The following is a 13,170-nucleotide window of genomic DNA, read 5'->3' as shown; positions in this document are numbered from 1 at the left end:
AGGGCTGTGGCAGGGCACAAAGATTCTGACGTGGGGACCTCCACGTTACTCTCAAAAGAGAGAGGAGAAACAGCCTGGCATTTGGAGTCAGGCAGTGCCAGGTACAAATTCTGGCTCTGCTACTTAGCCCCTGTATTCCTGTGTGTGGAAGATGTTGTTTCTCAGAGCCTCAATTTCCTTCTCTGAAAGGTAGTCCCCACTGCACAGGGGCAACGCGAGGCTCAAATGTGATAATGAATGCTAAAGCCCTTGTCTGCTATCCACTGCAGAGATTTGCATTAAAATAATTTAAAATATTCTAAAAAAAAAATGTTACGTGATCAGAATTCTTGTTTGAAAATGGTAGATGGAAACAAATACAGGATATGCCAATATGTATTTTGGGGAAGCCTGCAGGAAAGTCAGGGAGCTATTTCTATTGAGTTGATAGAATAAGGCTATTTATCAAATTTAGGAAATCAATGTGGATAAACAAACATGAATGTCTGCCTTACAGACAATAACAAAAATTGATTCTTTTTTTTTTTTTTTTTTTTTGTCAGCTGCAAGTGGCTTGTGGGACTTTAGTTCCCCAACCAGGGATTGAACCCATGCGTTCGGCAGCAAAAGCACAGAGTCCTAACCACTAGATCACCAGGGAATTCCCTGAATCTCTGTCTTCCAGGGAATTCCCTGAATCTCTGTCTTCTAAAGTAGCACGAGAAACCTTTATCTATTAAATGAAAACTAACAAGGGGGAATATGGATTTGAAGAGTGAAATAAAAGTGAAACAAAATACAAGAAACAAGTACTATGATTTAAATTAATAAAAATAGATTAATATCACCAATTAAAATCTCAAAATGAATTTTTCAAAAAGTTTAATTAAATGATATCTAGATTCTTAAAAAGATAAAAATAAAAGGATGGAGAAAGCTATGTCAGGCACAGGTGAACAATAGCAGTAAATAAAACTAGATAGTAATTTGAGCAGATCTTCATCAGTAGAATTTATAAAAAGATTTAGTTGAGAAAGACAGAAGCTGAATTCACTAGGAAGTTTTGAGAAACTTGTAAAATACAAGTTATTGTTTTATAAAACTTAATGCCTAATTTGCTTGATTAATGGGAAGAAAATAAGGTGAAAATAAATACTGGGTAACAATAGCTGTGATAGGAAGGGGATGACTTGTATCAGAGATTTAAAGGTTCTCGTACTCTTTAGAAAAAGAGAATAGAGAATTAATTTAGTTTAGAATTCATGAATATGTAAAAAATTCAAGAATAATCGAAGAGGAGAGTGTATATAACTTCCAAAACAAAACAAAGAAAGCAGAATATAAAGAAAATAGTTCAGTAGAAGTCTGGGTAAAAGCATACAATAATTAGGGTAGATACAAAACATAAAATAAGGCAGAAAACATTCCAGATATATCAGTAATACGAATAAAATAAACCCAACTAAACAGTTTAAAAAAAGATTATGCAATTAAAATAAAATTCAGCTGTAAGATGTTTATAAGAGACAAACCTAAAGCATATGAACACAAAAAGATATGACCACAAAAATATAAAATATTCGAATAAAGTTGTATCAGAAAGTTTATTCTTACTCTCTTGTACATTTTCGCACCCCCTTTAGACAACTCCTCTTAAGATGTCTGTTACTATAAATTAATTTTGCCTTTTCTAAAACAGAAATGGAATCATACAGTATTCTTTTGTGTTCTGATTCTGTTATGTAACATAATTATATATGTGTTCATTTATCTTGTTCCCTATATCAGTAATTTGTTGCTGAGTTGTATTCCATTGTATATGTATATACAATTGTGTATACAACTTTGTGTTTATCATTTATTTCTTGATGGATATAAGGTTTGTACTCTCTTGAGCTATTGTGAGGAACCCTGCTATAAACATTCTTGTTCAATTCATTTTGTGTATATAACTTTTCATTCCTTGGGTAAAAGTTATGATGGAGTTTACTGTGTCATAAAGTAGACATATGTTTAACATCATTAGGAACTATCAAACTTTTGGCACTTTAAAGATGTTCCATTTTCTTTTGTCCTACATTATTTGTGATGTTAAACTCAGATGTCATTCTGTTGTCGTTCATATCGTTCATGTCTTTCATATCTAATATACCTTTTTTCATCTGGCTGCTTCAAGATTTTCTCTTTATTTTTTCATTTTCAGCAGTTTGACTGTGATGTCCCTAGATATCATTTATATTTATATTTATGCTGTTTGGTATTAGCTATACCTTTTGGACCTGTGCTTCATTATTTTTCATCAAATTTAGGAAATTTTTGGTCAGTATTTTTTCAGAAATCTTTTTCTGCTGCAATTTCTCTTTTTCTTCTGAGACCCCAATTACATGCTCTTAGAATATTTGATATTGTCTCAGATTCCTCATATTCTGTGGATTTTTCTTCTATCTTTGTTCTTCCTGTTCTTCATGTTGGATAATTTTTATTTATCCGATATCAAGTTCATTATGCTGTTTCAAGTTGCCTTGTAAAACCATAGAATGAATTTTTCATTTCAGAAAATTTCTATTTATCTGATGTCAAGTTCATTATGCTGTTTCAAGTCTCCTTGTAAAACCATAGAATGAAATTTTCATTTCAGAAAATTTCAGTTTTCAGTTCCAGAATATCCATTTGGATTCTTTTTACAGTTTCCATTTCTCTCCTGAGATTTTTTTGTTAGGTCATAAGACTGTCTTATACTTTTAGTCATTGAACATTATGATAGCAATTTTAAAGTCCTTTTATGCTAATTCCAACAAGTGGGCAATGTTGGGATCTGATGCTGTTGAAATGGGATCAAGAAGAAAGGTGCACAGGACTTCATTTTCTAATCTCAGTGGTCAGTTGCAAGTGATCAGTATATTATTCCTTTAAAGTAGTTAATAATTAATGTTTAAAAAATCATTACACAAAGGGAAATAACATGCATAAAAGAAACGCCCTATTGTGTTGGCAACACCAAAAACGAGAAGAAAATTCCCGGTGAGCACTTTACAGTTTAAGAAGAATTTAAGAACATGAATCCAATAAAGCAGTAGCACAAATTTAAGACTATGAAATATCAGAATGATGTTGAAATAGATTTTGAACTACTAAATCAAGTAGAGGCATAAATCAACACCTATATGATCTCAATAGAGGAAACATATCTGAAAATTGCATTACTAATATTAAGGAAAGGCCTGAAGTGATTATATTTCAATATGCAGAAGAAAAGAATTCATATGGCGAATAGAAAATGATAATTTGTCATAAGGATATTTGGTGTCCATGACTTAGGAACTGAATAAATGAAACAAAAACAATGCATTCAAATATGTAAGAAAATAAAGTTGTTCAAAGTTCTAACTGAATTTGTTGATCCCAAGACATATGTTTTCCAGTAACAGTTTTTATGTGGGTATAGATGTATGTCTTCAGTTCTGTTGGGTATATACTTAGTAGTGGAATTTCTGGGTCATATGGTAACTCTGTTTAATTTTTTGTTGAACTGCTAGACTGTTTCGCAAAGTGACTGTATCATTTCACATTCAGCAGTGTATGCAAGTTTCCAATTTTTACGTGTCCTTGCCAACACTTACTATCTTCCTTTTTTTATTATAGTCATGCTAGGGGGTGTGAAGTGCAATCTCATTGTAGTTTTATTTTTATTTTTTTGCGGTACGTGGGCCTCTCACTGTTGTGGCCTCTCCCGTTGCGGAGCACAGGCTCCGGACGCGCAGGCTCAGCGGCCATGGCTCACGGGCCCAGCCACTCCGCGGCATGTGGGATCTTCCCGGACTGGGGCACGAACCCGTATCCCCTGCATCGGCAGGTGGACTCTCAACCACTGTGCCACCAGGGAAGCCCTCATTATAGTTTTGATTTCATTTCTCTGATGACTAATGATGTTGAGCATCTTTTTATGTGCTTATTAGCCATTTGTGTGTTGTCTTTGGAAAAATATCTATTCATACTCTGTTCATTTTAAAAGTGGGTTATCTTTTGTATTATTCAGTTGCAAAAGTTCTTTTTATACTCTGGATTCAAGCTTCTTATCAGATATTTGATGGGCCATTTTCTGTTGATACCATTTTGTGGGTTGTCTTTTCACTTTCTTGATATAGTGTCCTTTGAAGCACAAAAGTATTAGATTTTGGTGATGTCTAGTTTCTCAGTCTTTCTCTCTGGTTGCTTGTGCTTTTGGTTTCATCTCTAAGTAACCATTGCCTAATCCAATGTCAGGAATATTTACTCCTATGTTTTAAGAGTTTTATACTTTTAGCATTTGTATTTTGGTCTTTGATCCAACTTCATTCTTTTCCATGTGGACATATAGTTTTCCCAGTTTTTGTTGAAAAGATTATTCTTTTCCCATTGAATTGTCTTGGCACCTTTATCAAAATTTAGTTGATCATAAATGTATTTCTGTACTCTCACTTCCTTTCCATTGACCTATTTGTCTATCTTTATGCTGGTGCCATACTGTCTCAGTTACTTTATCTTTGTAGTAAGTTTTTAATTCAGGAAGTATGAGTCTTCCAACCATGTTCTCTTTTTTCAACATGGCTATTCTGGGTCCTTTGCATTTCCATATTAAGTTTAGGATCAGCTTATTCATTTCAGAAAAAAAAAAAAGGCAGCTGGAATTTTAATAGAGATTGCATTGATCTGTAGATGAATTTGGGGAACACTGCCATCTTAACAATATTAAGTTTTCCAGTCCATGAGCATGGATGGCTTTCCATTTATTTAGGTTTTCTTTAATTGCTTTTTATGATGCTTTGTAGTTTTTCAGTAGATATTTTATATTTTTTGTTCAATTTATTCCTTTTATATTATTTTATTGCTATTATTAATGGAATTGTTTTCTTAATTTCATTTTCCAATTGTTTATTGCTAAGTTGATTTTTGAATATTGATCTTATATCTTATAATTTTGCTAAACTTGTTTAATAGTCCTAATTTTTTGTGTGAATTACTTAGGATTTTCCACATACAAGATTGTTATCTCAAAGATACTTTTACTATTTTAAATATAGTTGTGTCTGTCTGTTAATCCCATACCCCTATTTTGTTCTTCCCTGCTTCCCTCTCCTCTTTGGTAACCACATGTTGGTTTTCTGTATCTGTGAGTCTGTTGCTGTTTTGCATATACATTCATTTGTATTTTTTTTAGATTCCATATATAAGTCATATAAAGTATTTGTCTTTCTCTGTCTGACTTACTTCACTACGCATAATATTCTCTAGGTCCTTCCACATTGCTGCAAATGGCAGTATTTCTTTTTTTTTTTTTTATGTCTGAGTAATATGCCATTGTATACATATACCACATCTTCTTAAGTCAAGTGTTGGTTGATGGGCATGTGGGTTGCTTCCATGTCTTAGCTATTATAAACAGGGCTGCTATGAACATTGGAGTGCATGTATCTTTTCAAATTAGTGTTTTCATTTTTTCCAGATGTATACCCAGGAGTGGAATTGCTGGATCATATGGTAGTTTCATTTTTAGTTTTTTGAGAAACCTCCGTACTGTTTTCCACAGTGGCTGTACCAATTTATATTCCCACCAATAGTGTATGAGCACTACCTTTTCTCCACATCCTCGCCAGAATTCATTATTTGTGTTTTTTGATGATAGCCATTCTGACCGGTGTGAGGTGATATCTCATTTTGGTTTTGATTTGCATTTCCCCAGTGATTAGCGATGTTGAGCATCTTTTTATGTGCCTGTTAGCCACCTGGGTGTCTCCTTTGGAAAAATGTCTATTCAAGTCTTCTGCCTATTTTTTTTTTTTAACATCTTTATTGGGGTATAATTGCTTTACAATGGTGTGTTAGTTTCTGCTTTATAACAAAGTGAATCAGTTATACATACACATATGTTCCCGTATCTCTTCCCTCTTGCATCTCCCTCCCTCCCACCCTCCCTGTCCTACCCGTCCAGGTGGTCACAAAGCACCGAGCTGATATCCCTGTGCTATGTGGCTGCTTCCCACTGGCTATCTACCTTACGTTTTGTAGTGTATATATATATGTCCATGCCTCTCTCTCGCTTTGTCACAGCTCACCCTTCCCCCTCCCCATATCCTCAAGTCTGTTCTCCAGGAGGTCTGTGTCTTTATTCCTGTCTTACCCCTAGGTTCTTCATGACATTTTTTTTTTCTTAAATTCCATATATATGTGTTAGCATACGGTATTTGTCTTTCTCTTTCTGACCTACTTCACTCTGTATGACAGACTCTAGGTCTATCCACCTCATTATAAATAGCTCAATTTCATTTCGTTTTATGGCTGAGTAATATTCCATTGTATATATGTGCCACATCTTCTTTATCCATTCATCCGATGATGGGCACTTAGATTGTTTCCATCTCCGGGCTATTGTAAATAGAGCTGCAATGAAAAACTACAAATAGAACTACCATATGACCCAGCAATCCCACTACTGGGCATATACCCTGAGAAAACCATAATTCAAACAGAGTCATGTACCAAAATGTTCATTGCCCATTTTTTAATTAGATTTTTTGTTTAAAAAATATTGGTAATTCTTGAGGAAGCAATTCATCATCTTTGATTCTTAGTGTCTTTATATGTAAGATTAATTGATCTCTAAAATCTGTAGTTTATAGGAGCAATATCCTGTTGCTGAAAAATGGTGCAAAGGAATCATTAGGAATTTTTTGAATATTAAAATAAGAAATGAGTTTGTATACTTCTAGACATTCAGCCCAGTTACCCTTGTATTTCCTGATAATATTTAAATGAGAGAAGAAATTAAAGAATTTATTATTAAATTCCCGAATTGGTTTCATTGTTGACTAAGTCAAATTTATAAGTAACAGTCATGGAATTGGTTCATATTATTATTATTTAGACATTTCTGATATGTTTAGCAAATATTTACTATTGAAGTATATTAATTTCATTTGTTCCTAGAAAAATTATTTCATGTTTAGTTTATCTTAGCACTGATTGAAAGTTTTTGCTTTCTCTATGCTAGGTATAACTCGGAAAAATCCCAGAACACCTCTTTCTGATCTTCAGGGAATGAATACTCTAAATGAAAAAAACCAACAGTAAGTATGTTTGGCTTAAGTTTTCAAGGACATAAAGAAGAAATAACTAGAATTCTTATTAATACTTCTGTGGCTTTAAAAGTATGCAGTAAATCGGGCCTTTTTTTCTTTTAATTTCTTAAAGCTTTTGTAAATGGTGTAATAAGTTAAAAAGGTTATAGTTAACAGTACAGTAAATTGTCTAAGATTGCCTCTAGTAAAGTGGTTGTACAATGTAAAAAAAGTTTCCCCAGGATAATTAAAAATGAGTGCATATGTTTTAATTTCTGAGACCATTCTTGCGTTTTAAATGTCTTTTGCAAAAGTAATGGGTATTCTGCTTCTTTCCATGGAGAAATCTTATTGGTAAGTAATAATTGAGTAGTTTGATTTACAACAAACTGTCCGATACCTTTTCTTGATGAGTGTGATACCCAAAGCTTACCTTTTACCATTTTCAATGAAGAATTCTTAAGTAAAATTTGAAAGTAACAAATGTAAGTAATTTTTTGAGTTTGTAAATAAAGCTCCTTTTCCTTTACACATACTGTTTTATAAAGATTGTACTTTAAATGAGCGAAAGAGCATTGTTTAGTGTCTAGAGTCTGCTGTGTACATTTTAAACATCAAGAGAATTGAGCTTCTTAGTGTCCTGGTAAGATACAAGATTAGGATGATCAGTCATTTAAAATTAAAGTATAATTTCATTGATCAGGTTTTCCATTTTGAGTTACTATGTCTTTCTAATATATATTATCACTTCTCTGCTCCATAACTTTTTTTTATAACTCTTTATTGCTTATTACAAGAAGTCTAGGTTCACTATTTTAACCTGCAAGAGCTATCACAGCCCAAGTATCCAACCTCAACTGTACTTATCTTTAACGCCAGCAAATTGAACTACTGGCTGTCTTTATAATAGTGCATGCATTTTGTTTTCTTAACAGTGACAGTTGGCTGACGATGAAAATCACCATTATATGTGCATGTTAGATTTTACCTAAGAACAAATTAGATCATTAATCTGGTGACCTGTGTACCTTTTTTATTTCAATCTATTGGCAGTATTCTCACCCTGGTCATTAGAGATCCCTAACTTAAGGAACTCATTTTCTTGATTTGGGTAAAAAAAGGAACTGTGCCTTGTTGCATTTCCTGAAGCAATTTAATGGTTATAACTTTCCTAATTCCTAGTTTTTATTTTTGTTTTTTTCTTGGCCACTCGCGCAGCTTGCAGGCTCTTAGTTCCCCGACCAAGGATTGAACTTGGGCCACCGCAGTGAAAGTGCCATGTCCTACCCACTGGACTGCTAGGGAATTCCCAGTTATGTTTCTTTGTACTGCTTTCAATTTTGGATGCCTGAAGTGATCTATATGGGCTTCTGTTTTTTATATGTCAGTTGGAATAGTCTGATATATTGGTTTAAGATTGGTCTGGACTCAAGCAGTTAAGGTGATTTTAGGCACTCATGGAATGACAAACTGATTTTGTAAAGATGTGTATAAGCTCATTTTTGAGACCCTTCCTCACAGAGAAATTGATCGCACCAGCTTGATTCTTTTCCTTTGCGTACAATAAAGAAAGATAAAGAAAGATATGTGGCATTGAAGTAATGTTATCAGGAAAAGGCCAGCTAGCAGTCTTAACAAGAGAGCCTCCCCGCTTGTGTTTGTTGTATTGGTGAGTTTATTTTAGACATATTTTAGAGAAAATTGGTGAGAAGATAGAGAGAATAGAACAATAGATACTCAGAAAATCAAATCAGTCATGAAATCATGAGCTTGTATCTACTAAGTGGAGTCTTTTGGACCTTCCCTATGGAACACTCCTAATAAGTGACTCTTAAATGAAAGAGTGGAACATCCAATTTGCTGGTGATCTAGGACTAAGAATTGATGTAGTCTGTATAAAAACAAGGAAACGCAAATGTAAAACTATTTTTAGCCAGTGCAAATATTCCTCAAGTGAGAGAGAAAACTTTCATCAATGTTGAGTGGGCAGTTGCTTTTTGGTAAGAGGATATAAACTGGAAACAGATGTCTTTGTATCAAAATATGATTTGAAAAAAGTACAGAGCCTATAATTACATATCATGAAGCAGAGATGGTAAATAGAGACTGCTGAAGTGACACTTAATGTGAATAACTAAAAAGACTGCCCTGGTTTCAAAGATACATTCGTTCCTAGATGGAAAAAGCTCTTCTGAATAGTTGTAGAGAAGATTGTGTGAAGAATAAAATATACCACCCTATATTGGGAAAATATGCCTTTGGAAACTTGTTATTTAAGGGGCAAAAAGAGTATTATCAGAATTTATTGTAGACAAGGACATAATGAATTTGCACATTGTGGAAGTATATGGTATGTTTTATAATTAAATGGGGTCTGCTGTACTATCATGCTAATACCAGGGCATTAAGGAACTAGAATGTCTCATTAAAACTTGTGGGTTATGACACCATTTTTTAGGACTTTGGCTATATTGATAACCACATATTTGAGTACTGGGATAAACCTATCCTCTAAGAGTTGACTATGTAGCATGTGTGGATCCTGATTTCTGTTCTTAATGCAACTGAAAACTCACTGTCTAAAGTGTTATTTTTGTTTAAATTCAACTTTTCCTCTTGATCTGGGTAAATGACTGCTTACCATCTGAGACATTGTATTATAAAATGCAACAATGAGAACAAAAATAAATACTTTTTTTGAAGGATAAGTCAAATAATTTATTACTAGGGTTTTTTAAGTAATTATCATATTTAACATGATTTATAAAGATGAATGGATTTCAAGGTTCTCTTAGAACCAATATGACTTGATGTCACATAAAACAGCTTGGAGTAATTTCTCATATGTTACAGCCAGATAAATCTCATGGCATTTGATCATGTCTTAGAGTGTATTTTGTTTACCCTAATGAAAAAATACAGAACTTGGTTATTAATGTAAGCAGTTATATGTGATTAGCAGTTCATATAATAATAGCAAATTAGTAGTATGAAATAATACTCATATTTTAGTATAAGTTTAAAACATTAAGTATTATAGGGCTTCCCTGGTGGCGCAGTGGTTGAGAGTCCGCCTGCCGATGCAGGGGACACGGGTTCGTGCCCCGGTCCGGGAAGATCCCACATGCTGCGGAGCGGCTGGGCCCGTGAGCCATGGCCGCTGAGCCTGCGCGTCCGGAGCCTGTGCTCCGCAACGGGAGAGGCCACAACAGTGAGAGGCCCCCGTACCGCAAAAAAAAAAAGTATTCTATAGTTGTTTCAAAAGTCTTTTCCAAATTTTTTCACTTTAATATATAGTATGTTGGTTATCCTAAATGATATTTGTGTGTTTTTACATAGTTTTGTTTGTCCTTTGTTTTAAAAATTAGTGGCTTTTTTACTGGAGCATTATTTGCATGTAACTCCATTCCTGAAGGTCAGATCGTTCTTGAGAGAAAAATAAAGCAATAAATTAAGACAGAGACAACTTCTCGTTCTGCCAGATCATTTGTTTATTTAACAAGTACTTCGTGCCAGGTCGTGTGGCAGAAACTGGAGATTCAATATTTTGTGAGATAGATGTGATAAGTGATATGATTGGAGAAATATAAGATACCATGGAAACATAGAGGAGGACTTTTAAATTTTGTATGCCAGTACTGTATTTAAAGAATTGGATATGGGGCCAGATGCCTCAGAAATGTTTTTCAGAAAAAGAATCTTTTAAACTGTTATCTGAGTGAAGAGTAAGGGTGAGCCCTTTGAAGAGGAGGGTGATGTTTTATAGGCAGAGGAGCAACCTGTATGATGGTCCAGGAGCAAAAAGAGAGCTCTCTCTAGAGAACATGGCACAAATAAAGAATGAAAAGAATGTGAGTAAGAAGAGAGAAATGATGAGAGTCGACTCTAGAAAGACAAATAGACATAGGCTAGTTCATGTGGGGCTTTGTTAGCCGTATTGGAGAGGCTGTACTTCATCTTAAGGGTAATGAGAATTTATTTAATGCTTTTAAGCAGGGGACTGACTGATATTTCAGAAGAATCTCTATGGTTGCTTTATGGAGAATGATTTGGAGAGGCCCTGGATTGGATAGCAGTTCTGGCAAGAGATGATGGCTTGCAGTAGGTGGTCATGGGTACACATTGATGTGAACCTGTATTAAGGAGGAAAATTGAAAATCTATATGTCTCTCATCTGATTTTATGAGGATTCAATGTTTATGAGAAGTCTGTGTTGGATTTTCTGTGCTTTGTGCAAATAATTTTTGTATGTATGCAACAAATATATGACAGTGATCTAATGTATATATAAGGAGTACGTTGTATATAGAGAACAAAGACGTTGTGTATGCCATCAATCTTAATAACAATGTGCTAAGCTAAGGGAAGCCCCTAGAAAAACTGAGACAGATACCTACGTCAAGTCATTTCACTGAAATAACCAACTGGCACAAAGATTTTTAAGTACCCACAGAGCTTTTTCTTTCTCCCCAGCATCCCATTGATTGTCATCTCTTAAAAATAGGCACAGCCTATTTTTGCTTTCTTTCACTTCCAACCTTCTACTTCACCATTGAGCCTGCCATTCTAATGCTGGGACTCTTCCTGTTACTCAGTGTGTAAAATACCAGTAAAACCTTTTTGCTGTATTTTAAGCCTTTACATAACACATAGGAGAAAGAGCACGGGTTTGGGAGTCACCAAAAATTTGTTCTTGGCTCAGTTTATCTTCGTATTCTGAGATTGTGGCTCTTGTAGCCTTTGTTTCCTGAAAAGAGAGGGTGGGGGGAATCTATGTCTTATATAAAACTTGTGGAATATATTGGGTGAGGAGACAGAGTAATTAAGGATGATTTCTCGATTTCTGGCTTAGTACTTAAGTAGGGAACATAAAAGAGGCAACAGTTTTGAAGAGGGAGTGATAGTTTCAGCTTGCACATGTTACTTTGAGATTCCTGAGAGATCTTCATCTAGAGAGAGAGAATAAATCATTGGATATACAGATGCACTCAGTTGATTCTTGGGCTAGAAGATGTATTTTGTTATTAATCGGGGATCTCGGTGTTTAGTTGGTGACTTCCAAATGTCTGCTATCTCTAGATTGTTTCTCTTGAGTCAGTCAGTTTTCCCTGCCTATAGCTTTTAAATCTGGCTACTGATGTTCTAGCTATGTAACTGGGCTTCTCATGATTCCATACGCATACTTCCACTTAATTCCTCCTATTTTCAGTGTACCTCACCCACCCCTACCTTTAGCTATGCCTAATGTCTCTGACTTCTCCTGAGATTCTGTGTTTCCAACTTTTCTATAAAGTAAAATCTTTGAACGGTTTGAGGAAGGGAATGTTACTTCACTATATAGGGTAAGAGTAAGGATCTAGGTCATTTTTAAAGACTTTCAAACTAACTTCCTATTTTTAGCCCCATTCAGCATCACCCTTGCAGTGGTACCAGTTATCTCTAATATCTGACCCTTTCCAGAGTTCTGAATGAGAACAACTTACATTTTGTTGTTTTAGCCTCTCTCCCACTCCAAACCCCAGCCTCTACACACACACACACACACACACACACACACACACACACACACACACACACACACGAGCATATGTGTATTCTCAATCATGCCTACCCCTATAGACTCCCCTTTTCTATGATTCTGACGTACACATATACTTAGGTTTTAATTTTTTCTAGTCTACTACATCTGTTATTACATGTCTGTCAACTTTAAACTTTTACTCTTCCTTGTCCCTTGCATAGTCTTCCTTCTCACTCTTTGTCCTTGTGAATTTATGACTTTGTCAAATTCGTGGTATTTCAGCTGGAGGCTGACATAAACAATTGCTATGGAGTATGCTATGGCAGCTTATTATGGGTTTCCCTTTTGCAAACACCAAATAGTTTATTTATAAATGTAGCTTATTTAAGAATGTTATCCTAGGGAGCAGGAGGGGGGATATGGGAATAAAAAAGGGAAAGATGGAGAATCCATACAAGAATCAATGAATGAGTTGGCCACTGGTTGCTCAACCCTGTGGGACCAACTGAGAAGCTTAATGATTTGTGTCTCAGGACCATCTATTTGCCTTGAGGAAGAAAAGAGGAGGGACTAATC

The 13,170-nt window shown here is 34.9% G+C and overlaps 1 protein-coding gene across 2 annotated transcripts in view; it reads left to right on the top strand.

The window, feature by feature from the left end:
• The window catches only part of MYO9A (myosin IXA), a 221,325-nt gene that overhangs the window by 91,846 nt on the left and 116,309 nt on the right, over window positions 1–13,170 (top strand). For both annotated transcript variants that reach the window (XM_082648185.1, XM_082648184.1), the window contains exon 15: window positions 7,007–7,082. In XM_082648185.1, coding sequence (XP_082504311.1) covers window positions 7,007–7,082 — 76 coding nt within the window. The remainder of the gene's footprint in view (window positions 1–7,006; window positions 7,083–13,170) is intronic.

This window comes from Grampus griseus (genome assembly GCF_964374135.1).
Source record: "Grampus griseus genome assembly, chromosome: 2".
Taxonomy (NCBI): Eukaryota; Metazoa; Chordata; class Mammalia; order Artiodactyla; family Delphinidae; genus Grampus; species Grampus griseus.
This window is presented reverse-complemented; position numbering and strand designations above follow the sequence as displayed.